The sequence below is a fragment of the Chlorocebus sabaeus genome, chromosome 20 (assembly GCF_047675955.1).
Source record: "Chlorocebus sabaeus isolate Y175 chromosome 20, mChlSab1.0.hap1, whole genome shotgun sequence".
Classification (NCBI taxonomy): Eukaryota; Metazoa; Chordata; class Mammalia; order Primates; family Cercopithecidae; genus Chlorocebus; species Chlorocebus sabaeus.
This window is the reverse complement of record NC_132923.1, coordinates 21,830,545-21,855,650: the sequence shown is the minus strand read 5'-3', so window position 1 is coordinate 21,855,650 and position 25,106 is coordinate 21,830,545. Positions and strand designations below refer to the sequence as shown.

Here is a 25,106-nt window from a genome sequence, read left to right as displayed (position 1 = left end):
CAAAGGAATTTTTAAAATCCTGACTGGGCAGAAGGGTTTAACAGCAAGTCACTCTCACCCATAGTAGTTTCACCACTTAAGACAGTCTAGCTATTAAAGCTTACAAAATAGATCTCAAAGTGCTTCCTCTTCTGTTTTCTGCAAAGACAAAGCTAAGAAGAAAGCACATCAATTCTTTGTGTTTAACAAGATCAAGATATTCATCTCATTTTGCAATACAGTCCTGAAATGCAATTCCTCAAAAATCTGTCCAAGAGAACATCGGTCCAAAATTTCCATGTTTTAACTACCTTGTCGAAAGTATGGCTCTCACAACAGTTTCAACAGACTTAGTGCCACTGAACTCTACAATAAAAAACACTGGAACACTAAATGTTATGTATACTCCAGCATAATTTGATATTTTAGCATTTTGTTTGTATAAAACAAAAATCGATGGCCCTACACGATGTGTCTTCGCGGGGGGGGGGGAGGGAAAAATAAGGGTAGGGGATAAAGCCGGACTGCACATCAGCTTTCACACTTTCAATTTTGATTTGCTAGGACTTCACCAGATTTTCACCCACACTCGCTAAAGGTCACACTTAAGTCAGAACTTACTCACAAAAAAAGAAAACCTATCTTCTGTGCCTCAAATACTTTAGTTTTCAACTCAGCTGCTATAAATACTCATCTCCATGGTAAACATCCAGAACAGCTGCAAAACCAAACTATTAGCTTCTCTTTTATTTTAGTCCCAGGGCTAAAACAAAACAAAAAGAAAGCCGAATATTTATCCAGGTTTTATGACTCAGGTATATGCCTATTCAAGTATATAAACCCCCTCCTTACCCACACCAAGGATATACATTATTGGATATCAATACCAAAATAAAATCAAGTATGTATTACAGTGCCCCTCAATGTAGTATGAAGAATGTTTGCCTTTACTCAAAATGAAAATTACTCAGCATTTTAGTATAGTGTAGCTTATATTTGTGGGTTATAATTTGAAACCTACATTTTAAAAAAGTAGGTTAGTAGCAGTGGCTGAGAACTGCCAGCTCATACCAGCCTGATGAAAATTTAAGCCTCTCAAAAAGATTTAACTACCACAGTGCCTTTGAGCATTCTCCCTCTCCGCCCTGCCTCCCAACTGTTTAAAGAGCGCCACATTCTTTTACTCATTTAAGGTGCAAAACACGAAAATTAACTTGCCTAACAACGTTCAGATTTTCTTTGCAGACTGAAGCCTGTTTCAGGGAGCGTTCTCTGCTTCACCTGTGAGTTAAACAAGACGGCCGCCATCTGGGTGTTTCTAAGGGAAAACCTTAAAGCAAAAGAACCTTGGCACTAAGATTTCGTATTGATAAAACATCATGGTAAAAATTTGAAGCTGTCTCCCACGGGGGAACTTCAAAAAATTCTACCTACAATGACGAAGCCAGGCAGTTCACTGCACAATGTGGGCCAGGCGCTGGCACCATGAGAGCCAGAGGAGGTGGAAGGGAGGACACTACTGAGCTTTCAAGGCGCACGCCCTTTCCTCAAGTGATAGAGGGGTGGGAGCCACGTGCCTAAAAGATTAGGGACTGGTTCCCTTTCCCAAGAAGCCGAAGGGGAGACAATGCGGGGAAGGTTGGGTGCTGAGACCCTGCTCTAGGTGACTGGAGTAACGATGTCAATTCCGCCACGCTGCTGTGCCAGATGTGGCTGGGGAAAGCTATCTTTAAGCACTACCCCTAGATATCTAGATGGAGCGGGGTCTCAGTCTATACACAAAGAAGGCGCCACTGCCGCACTGCGCTCTGGTACTGGTAGTCAGATTCCCAAGCAGGTAACGGCCAGCAAACTATAGGGTCCAGAGTCAAAGCAGGCCCCTCTTCTCGGTCTCAGGCTCTTCCAACCTCACACAAAGGACCGCGCCACCACCCCCTCGCCCCGCCCGCCGGGACATGTAGTTCCCATTTCCCCAGCCAAGCGGCAGATGGGGAAGCCGCCAGACTACAGCTCCCAGCAGCCTCCGCGCCCGAGCCCCGCACCCTATGCCTCCATCTTGGCTGCGGTCGGAGCCTCCATTTTCGCTCCCTCCCCCCACTTTAGTCACCACCACCACTACCAAAACGCGCAGCCGGCTGGCCTCGACTCCTGGTTTCAGCTCTGCGACCTGACGTGAGGCCCAGGCAGTTGAACGGGAGACGTATGAAAAAGCCCAGGGCAGGGAATTGGGGTGCACTCTTCCCCACCTAGAGCTCTACAAGTGCCCACCTTGACTCAGAAAGCTTTCCCCTTAGCCTTGGTCTTATTCTCAGCCCTTCCCCTGGGTTTTTGCTACCCCCAGTTGGACCCTGAGGTCGTACTCACCCCAACAGCTCAGCGCCCCCTCTCCAGCGCCGCCATAAGCAGCACGGCCCGGTACGTAGGAATAAATCTCGCTTCTCTCGCGAGAGTTGCGGGCTCCGAGCTCGTGCACGAGAAGGGGCGGAGTGAAGCGTACTCTCAATACGCTTGCGCAGCAGGGCTGCGTGACGCCAAGCAGTTTGCTGCACTTAACCACAACCAACATGGTGGCTGCATTCCCTTACATTGCTTCTTGGGTGTGCTGCGGGAAGCAATCTGGGTGTTTACTGACTCCTCCTGGACACTAGGGGTGGCGGGTAGCTTTAGGCGTCTCTAGTCTTTGAGCGTTTGAATACGTTTTAGCCCACAATAATGGGGTAAACCTTGAAGGCGAACAATTCTGAGGGCATATCCAGGAGTCATAAAAAATGATTTATCTTTTAGCAGCAAAAATCCGGAAGGGCCTCACACTCGTTTCTTCTCATAGTACAAGCATTCTTTCTTACATCTACTGCATTAGACGAATTTCATTAGTATAGAGTCAGTTTTTTAGCAAGGTAATTTGGAAATCTAAATGAGACCTTTGTTTTCCATGAACAACATTGCAACAGATGCACAAGAGTGAGCAAGGCTGCATAATCACTAAACAAAATGAAACAAATTCAGTCAACTGACCTTTCAAGTTACCAAAGATATTCCTGTTGTGTCAGGTAATCAAAGAGGGTGAATCAGTAATTAAAAGGTTGAAATAAGAGCAGAGATGATTCATCCAATGGGGGAAGAGGGAAGGAGGAAAATGGGTAATTATGACCACAGGAAGTTCAATGGATTAGCCCCTGTCAGACAGTACAGCATGCTCCTCTGGTGAGAGGAATGCTTTTCCCAGATTCAATGCTTCTATTTTCACAGATTCACTGGCTCTCTCACTTGACAGTATTGGATAAATAATCAGCAGCCAGTCTCCTGAGTACTCTCCTACCCACTTTTTGCTTACAACACATTTATTTGACATGTTGTATGTGTAATCACTGGGAAGTGTACAGTTGTAAAGAAAATCGGATATAGTCTTGTCCTCAAGGAACTTTTAGTCTAGCATCATTAATGATCACAAAAATAAATCTAAACGTACACACTGGAATAAGTGCAATGAAGGAAAGATAACCTTCAATTCAAACCTCTTGAATTCTAAGGGGAGGCCGTGTCCCATTTCTGTTTAAAAATTTCTCTCCACCTTTGTTGCTGGTGTCCGGTCCCACGTATAACACCTCAAAAGTGCCCCTTTGCTCTCTCTGATGCCTTCCCACGCTTTCCTAAGCACAAATATTTGCTTCATTTTCAATGCTTTCATAGCTCACTCTATTGTAATTATTAGTTTTTACTAGGTAGTAATACTCCAGCACAGAGCTTATGACATTCATCTTTGCATCCCTGGTTGCTGACAGTGCCTGGTCTCGACAACTCTCAAAAGTTTGTTGAATAAATAGCACTGGACAACAGTATGATAAGTTGTTAGAAATTGGAATGTATTTCTGGGAAAGTACAGAATGTAAACTTTTTTTTTTTTTCAGATGGAGTTTCACTCTTGTTGCCTAGGCTGGAGTGTGATGGCATGATCTTGGCTCACTGCAATCTCCTCCTTCTGGGTTCAAGCAATTCTCCTGCCTCAGCCTCCTGAGTAGCTGGGATTACAGGCGCACACCATTACACCCAGCTAATTTTTGTATTTTTAGTAGAGACGCGGTTTCACCATGTTGGTCAGGCTGGTCTTGAGCTCCAGATCACATGATCCACCCGCCTTGGCCTCCCAAAGTGCTGGGATTACAGGCACGAGCCACTACGCCTGGCCCAGAATGTAAATATTTCAAACTAGCTGTTTTGTTTACTTCACTCAGTTCTTAAATCAAGATCTCCCCTTCCTGCAATACAGCTGGTCTGTGTATTCTAATCAAATGTTATAGAGAAACTGTACCAGGCTCTTGCACTAGATATGAGGTCATGTGAAACTAATTAGGCAATTAGGTAATTCTACTTTTAGCATATATTCTCAAATATCACAGCAATAGAAAATGTAAAAAAAAGTCTCACTAAATTCTATCAATACAATTACTGTTAATAAGAAAGGATAAAGCCTTGATTTCTACCATTACACATAACTTCTGAAAACGTTCTTTAATTATATGATCATTTCATCATCGTCATTCTGAATATATCACAATTGCCTTTAAATTCCTTTAAATTCCTCCTTGTTCCAAAATTAATATCGATTTACATTTAACACAAAATGCAAATCTGTATAAACCCAGAAATACATATTTTAGCTTCTAATGCATTAAAGAAAGTAACAGGTGGAGCAATTTGATGTAAATTACAAGTGAAAATGATTTACTCTTTCTACAAGTAAAACCCATAAATAGAGGTAGGTTTCATTGTTAGATCACTACATAATGATTTTTTTTCAGATGAATTTTGAAGTCAAATCAAAAACTGAAAAATTGTGGTTATCTTTTTATTTTTTTAAAATTAAATCAGAAACTTGTTAAATCACTGGAAAACCATCTCCTATGCAACAGGGTGACATGGATTTTGGGAAGATAGTCTGTTAAGGAACCATCAGAAAAAAAATTTCAGAAATTATTTTTAGTTATTCATCATACTTAGTTTTCTACTCTGAAAGACTTAGACAATGAAATTGATAATGGTTGTGTGCTTTTTTTCCCTCTACAATAATAAATAAGCACATTATCTCTGAAGTCTACTTTAGAATCAAAAGTAAGTATTTCTTATAGTTTGTAAGGTTTTCTTGAGCAGTGGTGGGTGAGATTTTTGTCATTTCTCTGTCGAATGAGAAAAATTCGGTCAATGTAGAGCTGTTTTAAAAAATTAAATAAGGCTAAATTTATTCCAGGTTTTAAGAGTTGTTTTTATTTTGACATGTCCTCCCTGTTTAGAAAAACTAAAGAGGATCTTCTTTTATAAAATTATGATAGGCTGGGCACGGTGGCTCACAACTGTAATCCCAGACTTTAGAAGCCAAGGTGGGAAGATCACTTGAGCTCAGGAGTTCTAGACCAGCCTGGGCAATGTGGCAAACCCCCGTCTTTACAAAAAAATTAAAAATTAGCCACGCGTGGTGATGCATGTGTGGTCCCAGCTACTTAGGAGGCTGAGATGGGAAGATTGCTTAAGTCTGGGAGGTCATGGCTGCAGTGAGCCGTAATCATGCTATTGCACTTCAGCCTGGGCAACAGAGTGAGACGGTCTTAAAAAACATTTAATTAAATAAATAAGATAAAATTATGATAATAGTGGATGGTAAAGGGGTCCACATCCAAGGTTTCAGAACAGAAATAATACTTCTAGAGCAAAAACATTCATAAAGAAGAATTATTTCCATAAGAAGTAATGTAAATAATTAAGATCTGGTTCTATAGGCCTATGACCCAAAACTTATTCTTTAACCAGCCTCTAAACAGTTAAAGTGCATTATATAAATAAGAATAATATAATAATACCACTAATGTAATCAGATATTAGAATTTAAATAAGAATGCAAAAAGCTTTGTATAATGCTTCCCTGTAAAATGTTAACATTGCACTTACTGGGATAATTATGTGGACATGCTAAACTGCTGCACCGAAAGTAACCATCTAACATTGTAGCTCTGGGAGTCAGTTAATAGAGGGAAGGGTAGAGCAACAGAATATTTATAATTTAACTTAAACTCAATCCCAATGAAATCCAATTGTATTTAACATAAATCCAAACCCTTTTACTGTGCTCTTCAAGGCCCTGAATGATATAGTCCCCACCAGATTCTCTAACCCCTGGTTAACTGGTTCTTCCAATATTGTAAGTTTGTTCCTCCTTCAAGGCCCATGAATTTACTGTTGTCTCTTCCTGGAATGTTCTAGCCCAAATCTTTGGGCACTTTCTCATCATTCAGATCTTACGTCAAATGTTACCACCTTACAAAGGCCTTTTCTAAAGTAAAAGTACCCACTAAACTATCAGTTTCCATTTGTTTATTGCTCATCCCTCTGAACTACAGCATAAGCTTCAATTCTCTAGTTCATCATTGTGTCCCCAAAACCTGGCACAGTGACTTACGTATGCAGTAAATACTTAAACAATATTCATGAAATGAGTAAATTACACTTATTTTATTGAATCCAAGGCAGTAGTGATTGTAAGGTCCGCTCATCATTTTTGGATTACCAATAAGAAAACTTGTAGCCATTTTCATTATTGATATGGTTTGGCTGTGTCCTTTCCTAAATCTCATCTTGAATTGTAGTTCCCATAATCCCCACATGTCATGGGAGGGATCCAGTGGGAGGTAATTGAATCATGGGGGCAGTTACCTTCATGCTCCTTTTCTTGTGATAGAGAGTTCCCATGATATCTGATGGTTTTATAAGGGGCTTTTCCCCCTTTGCTCAGAACTCATTCTCCTTCCTGCCACCATGTGAAGAAGGATGTGTTTGCTACCCCTTCCACCAGGATTGTTAAATTCCCTGAGGCCTTCCCAGCCATGCTGAACTGTGAGTGAGTTAAACCTCTTTCCTTTATAAATCACCCAGTCTTGGGTGTGTCCTTATAGCAGTATGAGAATGAACTAATACAACAAATTGGTATCAGGAGTTAGTGGGGCACTGCTATAAGGATACCCAAAAATGTGAAAGCAACTTTGGAACTGGGTCACAGGTAGGGGCTGGAACAGTTTGGAGGACTCAGAAGAAGAAAGGAAAATGTGGGAAGGTTTGGAAATTCCTAGAGAATTGGGGACTTAGAAGACAGGAAGATGTGGGAAAGTTTGGAACTAAAATGCTGATAATAATATGGACAATGAAGTCCAGGCTGAAGTGGTCTCAGTTGGAGATGAGGAACTTGTTGGGAACTGGAACAAAGGTGATTCCTGCTATGCTTTAGCAAAGAGACTGGCAGGATATTGCCCCTGCACTAGAGATCTGTGGAACTTTGAACTTAAGAGAGATGATTTAGGGCATTTAATGGAAGAGGTTTCTAAGTGGCAAAGCATTGAAGAGGTGGCTTGGGTGCTCTTAAAAGCATTTAGTTTTATGCATTCACAAAGACATGGTTTGGAATGGGAACTTATATTTAAAAGGGAAGCAGAGCATAAAAGTTTAGAAAATTTGCAGCCTGATGATGCAGTAGAAAAGAAAAGCCCATTTTCTGGGGAGAAATTCAAGCTGGCTGTAGAAACTTGCATAAGTAATAAAGAGACAAATGCTAATCATCCGGATAGTGGGGAAAATGTCTCCAGGGCATGTCAGAGACCTTCATGGCAGCCCCTCCCATCACAGGCCTGGAGGCCAAGGAAGGAAAAACCATTTCCTGAGCCTGGCCCAGGCCCCTCCTGCTCTGTGCAGCCTTGGGATATGTTCACCCTGGGACATGGTGTCCTTAGTCTCAGCTACTTCAACTTCCTCTGTGGCTAAAAGGGGCCAAGGTACAGCTCAGGCTGTTATTTCAGAGGGTGCAAGCCCCAAGCCTTGGCAGCTAACACATGATGTTGGGCCTGTGAGTGTGCAGAAGTCAAGGATTGAGGTTTGGGGACCTCCGCCTAGATTTCAGAGGATGTATGGAAATGCCTTGATGTCCAGGCATTAGTTGGCTGTAGGGGTGGAGCCCTCATGGAGAACCTCTGCTAGGGCAGTGCAGAAGGGAAATGTGGGGCCCCCACACAGAGTCCCCACTGGGACACTGCCTAGTGGAGCTGTGAGAAGAGGGCCGTTGTCCTCCAGACCCCAGAATGGTAGATTCACTGACAGCTTGCACCATATGCCTGGATAAGCTGCAGACAGTTAAAACCAGCTGTGAAAGCAGCTGGGAGTGGGGCTGTACCCTGTAAAACCACAGGGGTGGAGCTGCCCAAGGTTTTGGGAACCCACCTCTTGCATCACTGTGACCTGGAAGTGAGACATCAAGTCAGACAAAGGAAATCAGTTTGGAACTTTAAGGTAAGGTTTGATGACTGCTGTAATGGATTTTGGGCTTGCATGGGGACTATTGCTCCTTTGTTTTGGCCAATTTCTTCCATTTGGAAAGGGTATATTTACCCAATGCCTGTACCCCCATTGTATCTAGGAAGTAACTAACTTGCTTTTGATTTTACAGGCTCATAAGTGGAAGGGTCTTGCCTTGTCTCAGATGAGACTTTGGACTTGGACTTTTCGGTTAATGCTGGAATGAGCTAAGACTTTGGAGGACTGTTGGAAAGGCATGATCATGTTTTGATACATGAGGATATGAGATTCAGGAGGGGCCATAGGTGGAATGATGTGGTTTGGCTGTGTCCTCACCCAAATCTCATCTTGAATTGTAGTCCCATAATCTCCACATGTCGTGGGAGGAACCCAATGGGAGGTAATTCAATCATGGGGGCGGTTACCCCGTGCCACTGTTCTCATGATAGTGAGTGAGTTCTCACAATATCTGATGGTTTTATTTGTATTTATTTATTTTTTTTGAGACGGAGTTCCGCTCTTGTTGCCCAGGCTGGAGTGCAATGGCATGATCTCAGCTCACTGCAACTTCCACCTTCTGGGTTCAAGCAATTCTGCCTCAGCCTCCCACATAGCTGGGATTACAGGTGTGCACCACCCTGCCCAGCTAATTTTGAATTTTTTTTTTACTAGAGATGAGATTTCACTATGTTGATCAGGCTGGTTTCGAACTCCTGCCCTCAAGTGATCCACCTGCCTTGGCCTCCCAAAATGCTGAGATTACAGGCATGAGCCAATGCTCCCAGCCTATCTGATGGTTTTATAAGGGGCTTTTCCCCCTTTTCTCAGCACTCATTCTCCTTCTTGCCACTATGTGAAGAAGGACGTATTTGCTTCCCCTTCTGCAATGATTGTAAGTTTCCTGAGGCCTCCCCAGCCTTGCGGAACTGAAAGTCAATTAAATCTCTTTTCTTTATAAATTACCCAGTCTCGGGTATGTCCTTATAGGAGCATGAGAACAGACTAATACAATTATGAAATAAAACTTCCACTACTTAGAATTTTTATATTTATTGAAAGGACTATTTTAAACTTACTATTTTTTTTTTTTTTTTGGAGACAGGGTCTCACTCTGTTGTCCAGACTGGATTGCAGTGGCATGATCTTAGCTCACTACAGCCTCCACCTCCTAGGCTCGAGCAATCCTCCTGCCTCAGCCACCTGAGTAGCTGGGACTACAGGCGTGCACCACCATGCCTGGCTAATTTTTGTATTTTTTTTGTAGAAACGGGGTTTTGCCATGCCCAGGCTGGTCTTGAACTCTTGGGCTCAAGTAGTCCTTCTGCCTCAGCCTTCCAAAGTGCTGGGATTACAGGAATGAGCCACCTGTGCCCACCCTAGACATAGATTTAAATTATGTCTCCCTTTTGTGTGTATATGAAGTAAAAAAAAAAAAAAAGCAAAATAAATTTGTTAAGGTATTCTTCAAAAAGTCTAACTCTTCTGAATCTCTTTTCAGTAACATATTTGACCATATTTTAAAAATTCCACTCATCATGAGTCAACATAAAAAAGTCAACAGACTAGAATATATATTTGCAATATATAAAAAATGTATTGGTATCATGAATATATAATACATTAATAAGAAAAAGCCGAAAGGAAAGAAAAGGAAAATGGGGATAAGACGTGAAGGTCCGTATGTTTTTAAAAACCTGTATAGGCAAATACTTGAAATTATACCCAGCCTCATTAGAAATCAGAGGGATGGCCGGGCGCGGTGGCTCAAGCCTATAATCCCAGCACTTTGGGAGGCCGAGATGGGCGGATCACGAGGTCAGGAGATCCAGACCATCCTGGCTAACACGGTGAAACCCCGTCTCTACTAAAAATACAAAAAACTAGCCGGGTGAGGTGGCGGGCGCCTGTAGTCCCAGCTACTCGGGAGGCTGAGGCAGGAGAATGGCGTAAACCCGGGAGGCGGAGCTTGCAGTGAGCTGAGATCCGGCCACTGCACTCCAGCCTGGGCGACAGAGCAAGACTCCGTCTCAAAAAAAAAAAAAAAAAAAAAAAAAAGAAAGAAATCAGGGAGATGATTTTTTTTGTTTTTTTTTTTTTAAGATTTTTACACTTACAGAAGAGGTAGAAAATTGTACAGAAAGTTGCCATAAACCCTGTACCTGCTTCTCCTATTTTAACCTTACATAACTATAGAATAATTTTCAAAACTAGGAAATCAACTTTGACATGATATGACTTGAAATACAAAATTAATTTGGGCTGCACCAGTTATTCCTCCAATGTCCATTTTCTCCTCCAGGATCGAATCTAGGATCTCACACTGCATTTAGTTTTTATGTGTCCTTTGTCTCCCTTCTATGACAGTTCTTTAGTCTTTGTCTTTTACAGCTTTAACACTGAAACAGTCTAGGCATGCCGGATCATGGCTGTAATCCCAGCACTTTGGGAGGCCGAGGCAGGCGGATCACTTGAGGTCAGGAGTTTGAGACCAGCCTGGCCAACATGGTGAAACCCTGTCTCTACTAAAAATATAAAAATTAGCTGGGTGTGGTGGCAGGCACCTGCAATCCCAGCTACTCTGGAGGCTGAAGCTTGAGAATCACTTGAACTCAGGAGGTAGAGGTTGCAGTGAGTGCAGATAGTGCCACTGCACCCCAGCCTGGGCAACAGAGTGAGACACTGAAAAAAAAAAAAATATATATATATATATATATATGTACACACACACACACACACACACTTTGAAACAGTATCAGTCAGCTATTTTACAAATGTCCCTCTTTTGAAGACTACAGAGGTTATGTGCCTCTCATTGCATCAATATCAGGGTATATAATGTTGAAGTGTATTATTACTATTATTATTTGAGGTGAGGTCTTGCTTGTTGCTGGAGTACAGTGGCATGATCTCGACTCACTGCAGCCTCCACCTCCTGGGTTCAAGCAATTCTCCCACCTCAGCCTCCCAAGTACCTGGGATTATAGGTGCCCACCACCATGCCCGGGTAATTTTTGCATTTTTAGTAGAGACGGGGTTTCACCATGTTGACCAGGCTGGTCTCGAACTCCTGACATCAGGTGATCCAGCCACCTTGGCCTCCCAAAGTGCTGGGATTACAGGTGTGAGCTACCTCGCCCAGCCGTTGAAGTGTATTATTAATGATGTTTACCTTAATCAGTTGATATCTGCCAGGATTCTCCGTTGTAAAATTACTACTCTTCGCTTTGTAATTAGTAAATATTTGGGGGCAGGGCAATGCTTTGGTAATGTACTGAATTGAATAGCGTCCCCCTTAAATTCATTCCCACCTAGAACCTTAGAAAGTGACCTTATTTATAAATAGGGCCTTTGTGGATGTAATCAAATTAAGATAAAGTTATACTGGATTAGAGTGGGCCTCAATCCAATGAGTAGTGTCCTCAGAAGAGGGAGTTTTATACACTGACTAGAGACATGCAGGGAGAATGCCTTATGAAGACAAGAGATTGAAGTGATATATCTAGAAATCAGGGAACAGGAATTGCCAGCAACCCCAGAAGCTAGGAGAGGGGCATGGAACACATTCTCCCTGAGACTTCTAGCCTCCAGGACTATGAAAGAATAAATTTGTTTTAAGCCACCCAGTTTGAGTTCATTTGTAATGGCAACTCTAGGAACTAACACAAACATATATAAATATCCTGTTTTTGCTTAAATTTTAGCCCACCATCCATTGGTGGATCTTGCTGAATCTTTTTGGTTCACAGATGTCCAGGTTTTCTCATATAGAATTATTTTGAGGCCACCAAGAACACTGATAATGTAGTATTTCCTCAAAGAATGCTTCATGGTTTCCAGGATTTTATTCCAAGCTGCTAAAAGCCACTGGGGTAGGCAGAATTCCAAGCTGGCCACCAAGATTGCCACTGGCACTGTACATGTCTTGTATTGTCCCATCTTAAGCACAGGTGAAACGTGGATGTGAGAAGCTATATCACTTATATCTCTTTTATGGCAAAGGGACTACCGCAGATATAATTAAGATCTCTAATCAGTTGGTTTAATCAAGAGGGAGATATTCTGGTTGCACCTGACTTAGATGTATTCTTAAAAGGGAGTCTATTTGCCGGGCGTGGTGGCGCATGCCTGTAATCCCAGCTACTCAGGAGGCTAAGGCATGAGAATCGCTTGAACCCAGTAGGCAGAGGTTGCAGTGAGCCGAGATCATGCCATTGCACTCCAGCCTGGGTAACAGGAGTAAAACTCCGTCTCAAAAAAAAAAAAAAAAGGGAGTCTAGAGGTGGGAGACAAGAAGTCAGAGATGATTTCCTGTTGGCCTTGAAGACAGTCTTTGAGTTGTATAGCTGTACTCAAATAGATTTTGTCAATAATTATGAGAACATGGGAGACTGGAGCCTCATATGGGATACTGGCTTCAGCTGACACCTTGATTTTAGCCTTGTGAGTGCAAGAGAGAAGAACCCATTTGAGCCCTGCATGGACTTCAGACCTACAGAACTGTGATATAATATCTGGATGTTGCTTTAAACTGTTATTTGTGGTAATTGGTTATATAGCAGTAGAAAACTAAGACAGCCAGCCATACTCCAAATTTGTATAGTGGCACACTCTTGATAAAAAGGTGTCAATGGAAAGTACAGAAAATGGCCAAAACCCATGTTATTTTTTCAAATGGTCCTGAGCTTGATTGAAATATTCAGATTGCCTTTGTCCAGTCGTCCCCCATGAGTGCAAACCAATTTTGTATATGCTTACAGTCAACCACATCGGAACCTGTACCTGTGTAAGACATATCCCAGTATCAAAGATGTTAAAATAAGAAATAGAAATGAATGTAACAATCAGTAACATATAAAAATTCATCAATTAGTTCCACACATATTTCTACGAGGCTAGATGACACTGAGTGAGGTTGTACCTAATTTAAACTCTGAAGGTTCTGCCTCCTCTTTAGCATTACAGGAGTGACAAAACAAAAAGCATTATCTGCTTTTTCCTATATTAGCAGATAATACCCCCTAATTCACTCTGAAAGTTGCCATGAGATATATCAGTGAAATAACTGCAGAATGTGAAATATGATCTCTTATAGTTAAATGTGTTTAATATAAATGAGGCAGAGGAAAGGGGAATTAAAAATTAGGAAGTAAAATGTTAGCAAAGATTTTTTAAAAAATGTATAATTTATTATATATGTATGTATTCCTTAACAATATGTTGTATAATCCAACAAAGAAATATGTATCAATGAAAATGACAGCTATAAAACAACAAAACGTATAAATTCTAGAGACATGTTGAGTGAAAAAAAAAATCCTTAGACTACATAAGAGTATGATACAATTCTTTTGACGTTCAAAAAAAAAGAAAACTAAAAAATAAGTCACTTTAGGGATACATATGTATTTTAGGTCTTTCTACATGTGAATAAAACTATTAAAAAGCGAGCAGGGGGGTGGGCAAAGATAGGAAAAGAGCTAAAATAGATAAAATACAAGCACTCGTAATGTTATCATTCTTAAGTTAGGTGATGAGTTATTATGCTTGATAATTTATTTGCATTCCACATTTACCCTTTTATAAGCATCAAATATTACATTTAAATATAAGTCCAAAATTATGTATAAAATGTTGATAAAATTTATATCTGCATGGCTGTTCCTAAAACTATGCTTATTTTATCAAGCAGAGTTCTTGGTTTTAGGCAATTCAGGTTAGTTTTAATAACAACAAAAAAATGATTTTATTAAAAGTAATTCTCAGGTTCTCTAGGACAGCCAACAAACAAGAATTAGAGGTTACGGGCCAGGCGCGGTGGCTCACACCTGTAATCCCAGCACTTTGGGAGGCCAAGGTGGGCGGATCACCTGAGGTCAGAAGTTTGAGACCAGCCTGGCCAACATGGAGAAACCCCATCTCTACTAAAAATACAAAAATTAGCTGTGCATGGTGGTGGGCACTTGTAATCCCAGCCACTTGGGAGGCTGAGGCAGAATTGCTTGAACCCAGGAGGTGGAGGTTGCAGTGACCTGAGATAGTGCTACTGCACTCCGGCCTGGGTAACAGAGCAAGACTGTCCCCCCCCCCGCCAAAAAAAAAAAAAAAGAATTAGAGGTTATCATTAAACCACTTTTGCTGCTCCTCTGTGGAGATGAATGCAGTAGTGTTGTTAGTCACCATCTTCAAAGGAATCTGCATGGTTCCCTGCTTCTTTGTATCACTAACTTTAAAGTTGAAGGCAGATGTTTCTTCCCTAGCTGCAAAGGAGGCTGATAAAACATTTACCTGGTACTTTCAAATTCTTTAGGAGGGAGGAATGCTCTGCCTTATTAGGTGAGGGATTCCCTAAACACAGGATTTAGGATATTGGGCAGCTAAAAGAGAAATGACAGATGTCTGCTACAGCCCATTCTCTTGGCCATTCAATATCAACATACTTCTTCAGCTAATTCTTCCAAAACTATATTCAAGGGGAAAGGACTTGACAATGTTAACAGTCACAGACATGTAACAGTCACAGACACTGTTAGTTGCTTTCTCAATATTCTTTCTTCTTGCTAATACTGATTTTATTTGGGACAGCTATGTACTCTGCTTTCTTTGCAGGTACCAGTGGCCATTTAACTGGTCAGGCAAGTAAGTCAAGGGGGAATCCATTTGGAATTTCTGGGAAAGCTTTGCTTTCCCTCATAAAAGGGGATATATATATAGCTGGCACAGGCCATTTCCATTTTTTCTTCCTTGCCTTCAACATGGGCATGACACTTGGCTAGTCAACAACTTTCTAGCAAACACAAGAAAACAGCATGAGGGATGAAAGCCAATATGGTAAGGAGGCAGATCTGAAAGACAGAACTGCACCTTTTCCTATATATAGTAAGAGTCACTGATTATACATTATTCCTTTCAGTTGAATGCACACATACTCTCAGCTACGCCATTCTAGAAAATAATAATATCTCATTAGTTAAGACTCCATTTATTGAAGTCATAATACTTTCTAATATATGAGCTGTGGTGTTTCTTTTGCACTGATAAAAATAGATTTTGCTAATTAAGAACCACTTGAACTCCCAGCAGGATTTGGCATTTAGGCATCTCAAGTTAGTTAGTGATTAAAAATGAGCTTAAGACTGTCTGGGTTTGAATCTTAGTTCCAGTTTGGACAAATAACCACCTCCTTGTGCCTGAGTATCTGCAAAATGAGGTACAGTTAAAATGGAGATTATATAATATAGTACCTGACAGACAGTAAAGCACTCAATAGATGGTAGCCATTATTAGCAATACCATACATACTTTGCTTTTATGGCACCAAAGTTTTCTATTTCTCTCCTACCCATTTATTATCTCTATTGAATTCTCAAGTTTAAAGTCCCTCTTCTGTATCCTATACATACTTACATAATGGATTTATCACACTGCATTATAATTATATATATACTTGTCTCCTGTACCAGACTTTTTCATTTTTAAAATCATAAGTATTAATGAAGTGGTTGGCACATAGACTATTTTCTTTTTAATCTTTTAGAGTGCTAACTATTACACAATGGGGCCTAGACTAGACATTTTTAAATTAGTGTCTTCAGGAATTCTTTGGGATGATTAGAATATAAATTCTTGAACTCCATCGCCAATTTTCTATTTCAGTGGGTCAGGGAACCACATTTTGAAGAACACTAAAATAGACCTTCAATGTTTGAATCAAATTATGCATAAGGTATTAATATAAGAATCATATATAAGACATTGATATAATACTACACTAATATAAGGTACTATTTGTAGAGTTATACACTGCTGAATATACTGTGCTAATTACAAAGTATTTATGACTCTTGTGAGGACCACTTGACAAGGTTGCTATATATATACGTAAAAATACACTGCACTTCCTAATTTGACTTATTACTGAGTAAAATTAGCTGATCTTCTCAAAATGCAGTTTTTGTTAGAAAATATAATTTTGAACTAAGATTTTTGCAAACCAGGCAAGTTCTTCATCCACTGAAGGAGAAACTTTAAAATCCACTTAAAATGAAGAGCATTCCTCCCCTACTCAGTTTTCTAACTACACATATCTTCATAGCATTAACACCAGCCAGAATTTATATTATGTAGGGCACTAAAAGCTTCTTAGACTTGTACCTCAGGCTTTTAATTTCTCAGGGGGAAAAGTTAATATATAGATTTATCCTTACACTTGAGATATAAAGGACTTTATAAACAGCTCTAAAGGAACATGAAGCAGATAAAGGGACACCATATTATACCTTAATTTGATTACTTCATCATTTTCGCTGAAATCTGGCCATGGTAAGTTTGGCCATGGCTGCCAAATGGTATAGAGTACCAAATGGTATAGAGTACCAAATGGTATAGAGTACCAAATGGTATAGAGTACCATTCAAGTACTGCCTCTTGAATGGATTTATGGGTCACTTAAGGTATACTTCAAGGCAGATGGCTGGGCTAACAGTTTCCTTACTTACTCTTGGGAAATGAAATAAAAAATGCTCACACTTGGAGGTGTTTTTTGTCAAATTCTATGCAGGATATCGAACAGAAATTTGAAAAATTCTTAAATGACATATACTTATTCATTAACACCTACTGCTCTAGATGACATCCATTAGTTATTACTGGGATCAGATGCTTTTAAGACATCTTTGAAAGATTTTGTTTTAACTGTAGTTCTTTATAGCATTACAAAAGAAATATTATATCACATAAAGCACTAAAAACTCTTTTTAATACTGTGTCTCTCCCATGCAGTATGGTGCTTTAATGTTACTGGAAACTATTGACAGGTTTAGCATTATTTCAATTAATTCTGGGCAAATCTAAATAGTATAGTATAACATGAAGAATTTATAAATTTGAAATGTGAGTAAACTGAGATGGGAATGAATTGATGAGTGAACCCAGTTGACCACTGGGCACTTGAATCTCAATGTTGCCTACACAGCATTATGAGTGTAATAATTTTCATTAGGTAACAAAACTGCTTCCTCACCTTTTTATATAGCTTAAAAAAAAAAGAAAAGAGACCAAAAAAAACAACAACAACTGCTTCTATGTTAAAAAAAAAAAAAAAAAAAAAGAGCAAGCCAACTACCTATTAGTGCTAGGAATGAAAGACATCCAATCCAAGTAAGTGATGGTTCTTGATTATAAAATGGAAATTGTATAAACATTAAAATAGAATATAGAACTAATACAATAACATTGAAAAACTGACTAATATTTGGTTTTTTGATTTTTTGTGTATGCGTTTTTGGCTGATTATATTTAATAAAAGCTACTTTTAGTATTTGAACTAAGTGCACATGTGTGCATGCGCATACACAGGACAAGCTCCTCAGCTTTGAACAATATGAACTTTGAACAATATGACAACTATAGTATCACTGGGGAAAAAAATAGCCGACTTATTTCCAAGTATGTTTCCTGGGACTAGCAGTAGGTTCTCTCAAATTAAAAGTAAAGGCACCAGGCTATAAAGTGCCAATTCTTAGCACCAGAGAGACTTAAAACTTCACAGGTGAATGGCATTACAAATCAGAGAATCTGCTGATCTAGTTCTGTGGAATTGTATTATTTTGTCAAATGGAAAAAAAAAAAATCAGAGTTTATGCCAAATAGATTTAAAAAGTTAAATCTTTCCTAAAATTTCCTAGAAGTGTATTTTACAATGCTATATAAAATAAAATTGCTGGCTTATAAAAAAATCTCAAAGTTTCAGAGATGTGAAAAATAACAATGAACTGAAAACACAGTTTATATAAATCAAAGTCCCAGAAATGAAAATTAAAAGTAGTCTCTTTGAGAAAGGAATGGTGAAATTCAGCATGTATTCATATTAACACATCTGAGAACCGTGGACAGCCAATATTGACTGGAATTCTAAATTGCCACCTGATACCTTTAATTAAGATTAAATCAAATCTGAGGCAAGACACTTAATGGACAGTACTTGAATGGGAAGATAGTAACTTCCTTCCTTGATAGACAATCTCCAGCCATCATTCAGAGTTCAGTTATTTGATGGCTTGGGAAGCAGTGTCCATTGAGTTTTCCTTTCTGGCTTGAAGAGACTCACTGCTAATGGACAATAATTCTCGAAGTTCCTTATTTTCAAGCTGGAAAAAAAAAAGGCATGTTTATTTCTGGCATATTTACTGTCAAGCTGCATTATAACAACACATTATTTTGAGCCAGGAGCAGAAAACATTATTTTTAATTTAAAAAATTTTAAGGAAACAAAAAATCCACTAGTTGAGAATTTCCTTAAATACTACTTATTTATTCATTTAACAAACATTTACATGTAGGATGTAGGCAATGATAGTCTTTTGTAGCAGTAATTTACTGAGTAATTTCTATATACCAAGTGTTACAATTACAAAGGAGAAACAAAAAACAGGGTCCTTCTCCATTTGAGGAATTTACTATGTTCTATTCTTCATGGTTCCCACAGTTTTACTATTATTTCTTTTATTTAAAAAATTCCTAATAATCATTTCACTCTGATTAATCTCCTCTCCTGGATATCTTATAGTTTCAGAGAAATGGAAGGAAAGGGGGAAAGAAATTACTTGCTGAGCATGTAGCTGGGTACTACTTGGGTGCCCTGTATATGCTATCTCACAATAATCTGTAGGGTAGGTATCATTGCCTACATCCATATATTTCATGAGGATACTCTGGCTCACAAAATTCCTAAAAGTTGTCCAAATTCAGACAACTTGGATGTGGTATTACTGGGGTCTGAATCTAGTGGTCATGTTCTTTCTACTTGAAGTACTAAGGTAGAATTTGTCCCACATTTCCTTAGGGCTGTTTCCATAAGTGAGGTAAATCAAGGATAAATAGAAGGTCATGCTATCATTTCACTAGCTCCTAATTACTACTTGGGACCTGTCACTACCTTTGATTTCTAGAGAGAGTAGCTTCCGCTCTTCATCCTTATTCTGTGCAGAAAATTCTGGTAAACCAAAGCATTTTTAGCTTCACCAAGATGTGCGGAAGTCCCAGCTAGAGTAACTAAGAGATTAGAGCCTGTGGTCGATGAATCTTCGACCACATGAACTGCTTCCTTCAGTATTTGTATCTGTCTCCTAGCATTTATGTACTATTTAATATCATATGATACTAGGATTATCCCTTCCACTAGACTCTGGGCAGGTACTTGTTTTTTTCTCTCTGGTATTTCTCAAAGGCCCCAGGACAGCACCTTGTAATAAGCAGCACACAAACCATTTACTGAAATGCTTCGCTTTTTTTTTTTTTTAATTTTTGAGACAGGATCTCATTCTGTCGCTCAGGTTGGAGTGCAGTGGCATGCATGATCATGGCTCACTGCAGTCTTGACTTCCTGGGTTCAGGTGATCCTCCCACCTCAGCCCCTGAGTACCTGGGATTATAGGTGCATACCACCACACCTGGCTAATTTTCTGTATGTTTTTTGTAAAGACAGGGTCCCCGCCATATCGCCCAGGCTGCTCTTGAACCCTTGGGCTCAAGCAATTCACTCACCTCAGCCTCCGAAAGTTGAAATCCTTAACAATTTTATGAGCACACTAATGCCCCAAACCCTTTTTTGTAACATATTCCTATTTTAATCAAAATTTGACCTAAACATAGCTTTTAAGAAATCAAGACTACAAGGCTTATACAAGCAGTTCTTTGGCTTTGTAACCCAAATGCAACCACTTTTAACACTTTTATCTATTTCTTTTGGTATTTAATTCTGTAATTCTAAATAATATGCTTATACTGCTATTTCCTGATCATCAATTTTAGACATTATCTACTTCACTTATTATGGCAGATGAAGGATTTTATCTCACATATAACTTCTCCCCTCTACTCCCTCTACCTTCCCATTATAATATCTCAAGTTATTGCCAATACATAGTTGGTATTTCCACTGATTGCTGTTTACTATATTTCCTTTCTTCAAAAGGATATCAAAGAGTATGAAGGAGGAGTTTTAATTTTAAATCATGAGCACACAGAAAACATTAATATATTACAGTGATGGGATAGTGATGGCATATCTTCCAGACTCCGAAAACTCTGAAATACTGTGAACCTAAAATAGCTACAATCTTACCTCTAATTGGGCTAATTTTTCCTGAATCTTACAAAACTGGTCATCATCCACCTGAACTGCTTTCCTCATCACTTCTCCCATTTCGCAGATTCTGTCAATCTGACTCTCAATTTCCTGTGAAGATATTAAGGAAACAAAGGTGGAAAAGTCACCTGTTCTCTATATATAAAGAACGTAAAAGTGTGTGCATTATGATTTTTAAAAGTTCATTTAATCTATGATACAGAAGTTACAATGGAGTTTCACTATAATTTTAGTCCTTAGACATAAAGCCATAGTAAAGTGACCTTGTGGTATTCACAGATAATTTTTTTTCTTCCAAAAAATCAATTGTGCAAGACAGTGTGGCGATTCCTCAAGGATCCACAACTAGAAATACCATTTCACCCAGCCATCCCACTACTGGATATATACCCAAAGGATTATATCATGCTACGATAAAGACACATGCACACATATGTTTATTGCAGCACTATTCACAATAGCAAAGACTTGGAACCAACCAAAATATCCATCAGTGATAGACTAGATTAAGAAAATGTGGCACATATACACCATGGAATACTATGCAGCCATAAAAAAGGATGAGTTCATGTCCTTTGTAGGGACATGGATGAAGCTGGAAACCATCATTCTGAGAAAACTATCGCAAGGACAGAAAACCAAACACCACATATTCTCACTCATAGGTGGGAAATGAACAATGAGAACACTTGGACACAGGGTGGGGAACATCACACACCGGGGCCTGTCATAGGGTGGGGAAAGTGGGGAGGGATAGCATTAGGAGGAATATCTAATGTAAATGACGAGTTAATGGGTGCAGCACACTATCATGGCACATGTATACATATGTAACAAACCTGCACGTTTTGCACATGTACCCTAGAACTTAAATAAAAAAAAGAAGGCCTCCTTAAGGGGATCCTCATTCCAGTTGTATATGTTCTATTGATACCATTACTAAGGGATACAGTTTTTAAACAAATATATAATGTTTCTTATATTTAAAACCAAGAAGTGAAGAGTAGAATGCATTTTCTGTTTTCACTCTTTGCCCAGACATCAAGTTGATAATCCTATGGTTATCAGTGATATGCATCAGCTCATAAGTAACCCTTCAGTATGTGAACATGGGGAATTTTTAAATACTGGGCTCTTCGATATGGATTTGTGTTACAGTCATGTTATCATCTCACGCCTTCCAAGATTTCAAAGCATCTGATGGCTGTAATTGCAGAGAATAAATGAGTAATCTTTAGTCGATTTCAGAAATAGAAGGCCAGATGATTCCCTTTCCATAAAGGATTAAGTTTTCATCCAATGCCAACTCTGATAAGGCCTTAGTCATTTCTGTGGGTGAAATCTGATCTGATGCAAGCAATGTTATTTTCATTTCTGAAAATTATCTATGTCCAGTGCATCAATCACCCAATAGGTCCACACTCCAATAAAAATATTTGAAACGGAAAAAAAAAATCAGTTGTAGTTTAACTACCCATTGGGTGTTGGATACTATCTCTAAGTGGCTGTTTAACTTAAATTTGAATACTTTCACTGGCAGGAAGCTTACTACATTCCAAGGTGCCTTATTCTATCTTTGGACATATCACTTAGAAAGTTCATCTATCTGAGTAAACTGTCTCTTTCAAAGTTCAGGTTTTTTCCTCCATATGAGAATAAATAAAATCTATTTTTCTCTTCCAGTTGAAAGCCATTCAAATATTTAAAATATCTGTTTCCTAAAACTTTTAAGTCAGTAAAATGCATTCAATGGAATTTAAGATGAAGCTTATATTTCGCTACATCTCACAGAAGTAGTAGGCTCCAACCTATACATCTAGAATTAAATGATACAGTACACACGAATGTACAATGACAACCATGAAGCACCTACAAACATAAGAACAATTACTGAGTCTCCCAAATTAGATAATAAGCAATCAAAGCATAGAAACTATGCCATGTTTGTTTTTTTTAAAAATCATACTCCTATCCCCTAACAACATAGTATGATGCTATGTGGTTCAGTTTATAAAAGGTTTATTGACTGCTTGCTATATGTCAGGGACTATGTTAGGAATAAAATGTGAATTCAAGTGCCTCACAACCAAGGAGCTTAAGTGAAATGTATAATAACCAACCAAGTATTCACTGGGCACCTTCAACACTAACTGGCATTACGTTTGGTGTGAGGGCTAAGAATTAATGAACATTTTCAAAAGAGATCTTGGTGAGGGAGGGGGAACGTTAGTCCCACTCAAATAAAAGGACCTGAGCAACCACTATCCTTCTTTCTATTCATATCTTTACAAAGCCATGGCAAAATAAACAACAAATGTGATAAACATGAAAGGAAAACAAGCTTACTTTTCTTCAAAAACAAGCACATATGGCCAGGCACAGTGGCTCATGCCTATAATGCCAGCACTTTGGAAGGCTAACGTGGGTTGATCGCTTGAGCCCAGGAGTTTCAGACCAGCCTGGGCAACATGGCGAAACCTCATCTCTACCAAAAAAAAAAAATAATAATAATAATTAAAATAAACCCCACAAAAATTAACAGGGCATGGTGGTGTGCACCTGTAGTCCCAGCTGCTCAGGAGGCAGAGGTGAGAGGATGGCTTGACTCCAGAAGGCAGAGGTTGCAGTGAGCTGAGATCGTGCCATTACACCGCAGCCTAGTCGACAGAGCCAGACCCTATCTCAAAAAGCAAAAAAACAAGCACACAATCTAAAACAATCTCAAGATTTCAATTTGGTTCATTTCAAATTTATTCAAAGTTTCTTACTGCAGAGTGAGACTGGTGAGCTTTCAGGACTGGTTCAGCATCCACAGCTTTTTTAGCAACCATTAACTGTAACATCTGTTTCCGGTACTTGCTCATGATGAGTTCCAAAGCATCCTGGTGTTCCTCCAAGGAAATCCACAGCTCTGTCAAAAAATAAAATAACTTGGCAGTGATGTCTGAGAGACAGTTCCCAAATCCAAAGTCTTAACAGTTAGAATTTTGCAATACTATAGAGATAATACGAATCCAAGGTTGTAAATCAATGTTTCAGTCCACAAAACTGAGCAGTTAAAGTCTATGTTAAAGGTAACTTTCTAGGCAGAGAAGCAAAATCTTGCAGTAACAACAATGGATATGTCATCAGAAGACATGGATTTGAGTTCAGTTCTGTAACTTGCTTGGTTAATACTCATAAGTAAATCATTTAGCTTCTCTGAGCCTATTTCTTAACAGCATTGAGATAGATAAAAATGAAGATATGAGAATACAGTAGAATGATATATGTACCCCTCTGGTAAACAACTATTAACACGACAGTCATTAATAATGTACTAATCAAGCCTAAGTATAGCCTTAGAATAAAATTCTGCTGCTTCACCTTGCACAAACAAGAACATAAACAAAACTTTAAATCTTACCTTCAGTGTTTATATTAATACTTAAACATTAAATTTTAAGTCCATGAGGATATGAACTCTTTTGTTACATATCTGGGGATGCTTAAAAATAAACCATGCAGTAATTTTAACTCTACATAGCCCCTCTTTGGTAAGCTGCTACAAAATCAGTCAGATGACCTTGAAATGGGTAATCTAACAAATTTTACTGTTACTGAGCCAGCACAGGAGGACTCTCCTACTAAAAGTACTGACCTGGAAATAGATGTACATCCTTGTGAATGTTTAGGGCAATTTTGCAATAACTTTAAACTATTACCAGATATGAAAAGGCCTGACTAACCTCTGTTTTCCTGTTGCAAGTCTCTAATCTGTGTGTTCTCTTGAGACAGCAGAATGTGAGGTTTGTATTTGGACATGTCCTTCATATCGGATGCATCCTCTTGATACTGGACAAATAGAGACAGTCTAAGCATGCCTTAAAGAGAACAGCGGCAGATGCAACTCAAGTGGCAGAAGTCAGAGCTCTAGGGCAGGATTCTCAGCTCCGACCCAGGAAAAAGGTCTCACCGCCGCCCTCTGAGACCGGGAATAAATTTCAGGCCGAGTTCCCACTTTACCTCGCTCTCCACCCTTCAGTGCCCAGAATCCGAGAGCACTGGACTCCTACCCTCTGCCTGACCTGGTCCGGAAGCGCTGTCCCCGCCTCCCGCATAGCGGCTACCCGCCGGTGCAGCGCTGCCGACTGATCCACCAGCGACTCGGCGGCCGCATCGTGCTCCCGCAGCCTCTCCAGAAGCGTCTTGGCGTCTGTCAGGATCTTCTCGATGGTGCAGCTCATAGCAGCAGCACAACCCCAGCCCCTGCCGGGCTCAGCTACGCGACTCGCTCAGATCTTCTGGGAGTCTGTCTCAGCATTACTGGCGTCACTTCCGGGCACGTTTAAAAGGTGTCTTGGCAGACGCAAGAGGCGCCTGCGCAGTGGCAGCCTATTTTGCGGGTTCACCCGCTTTTACCTGTGGCTTCCTTGCGGTCCTGCCTTACTTGGAGCCGCAGACCTGCCCTTGCTACGCTCTTGGTTTCCAGTTGCCACAGCCTGGTGGTCAGGCCATGATGAGCTGGGCAGAAGGAAGGTCTTCTTTCCTCACTGGTTTTCGTTGATGTGGATTGTTATTCAGTCACAGTTATTTTCTTTTTATTTTCATTTAATTTTTATTTATTTTTTTTCGTTTTTGAGACGGAATCTTGCTCTTGTCGCCCAGGCTGCAG

The 25,106-nt window shown here is 39.6% G+C and overlaps 2 protein-coding genes across 4 annotated transcripts in view; both read right to left on the bottom strand.

Moving 5' to 3' along the window:
• Positions 1-2,453, bottom strand: part of CSDE1 (cold shock domain containing E1) — a 40,536-nt gene extending 38,083 nt beyond the window's left edge. For both annotated transcript variants that reach the window (XM_007977469.3, XM_007977471.3), the window contains exon 1: positions 2,344-2,453. The gene's annotated coding sequence lies outside the window, so the exon portion shown is untranslated. The remainder of the gene's footprint in view (positions 1-2,343) is intronic.
• An 11,018-nt stretch (positions 2,454-13,471) lies between these two features.
• SIKE1 (suppressor of IKBKE 1) lies at positions 13,472-24,756 on the bottom strand. 2 transcript variants are annotated; one of them, XM_007977467.3, is made up of 5 exons: positions 24,520-24,756; positions 24,181-24,286; positions 23,221-23,363; positions 20,429-20,542; positions 13,472-18,452 (listed from the first exon to the last, which is right to left on the bottom strand). In XM_007977467.3, exons 1-5 carry the CDS (start codon positions 24,676-24,678, stop codon positions 18,351-18,353), a joined length of 624 nt encoding a protein of 207 aa, XP_007975658.1. In that variant the 5' UTR covers positions 24,679-24,756; the 3' UTR covers positions 13,472-18,350. The 2 variants fall into 2 exon arrangements, with proteins under 2 accessions (XP_007975658.1, XP_007975657.1); XM_007977466.3 differs by having other exon boundaries at positions 18,140-18,452; positions 24,508-24,756.
• Between the last annotated feature and the right edge of the window lie 350 nt (positions 24,757-25,106).

Bases quoted from the DNA above. Each gene is read 5' to 3' on its own strand.
- SIKE1 (XM_007977466.3), bottom strand. From the start codon at position 24,678: ATGAGCTGCACCATCGAGAAGATCCTGACAGACGCCAAGACGCTTCTG. The intron at 23,364-24,180 runs GTTAGTCAGGCC...ATTTTTTGACAG, and splicing joins CTTGCAACAGGAAAACAGAG to AGCTGTGGATTTCCTTGGAG. The intron at 20,543-23,220 runs GTAAGAAACTTT...ATATCTTCACAG, and splicing joins CTCACCAGTCTCACTCTGCA to GAAATTGAGAGTCAGATTGA.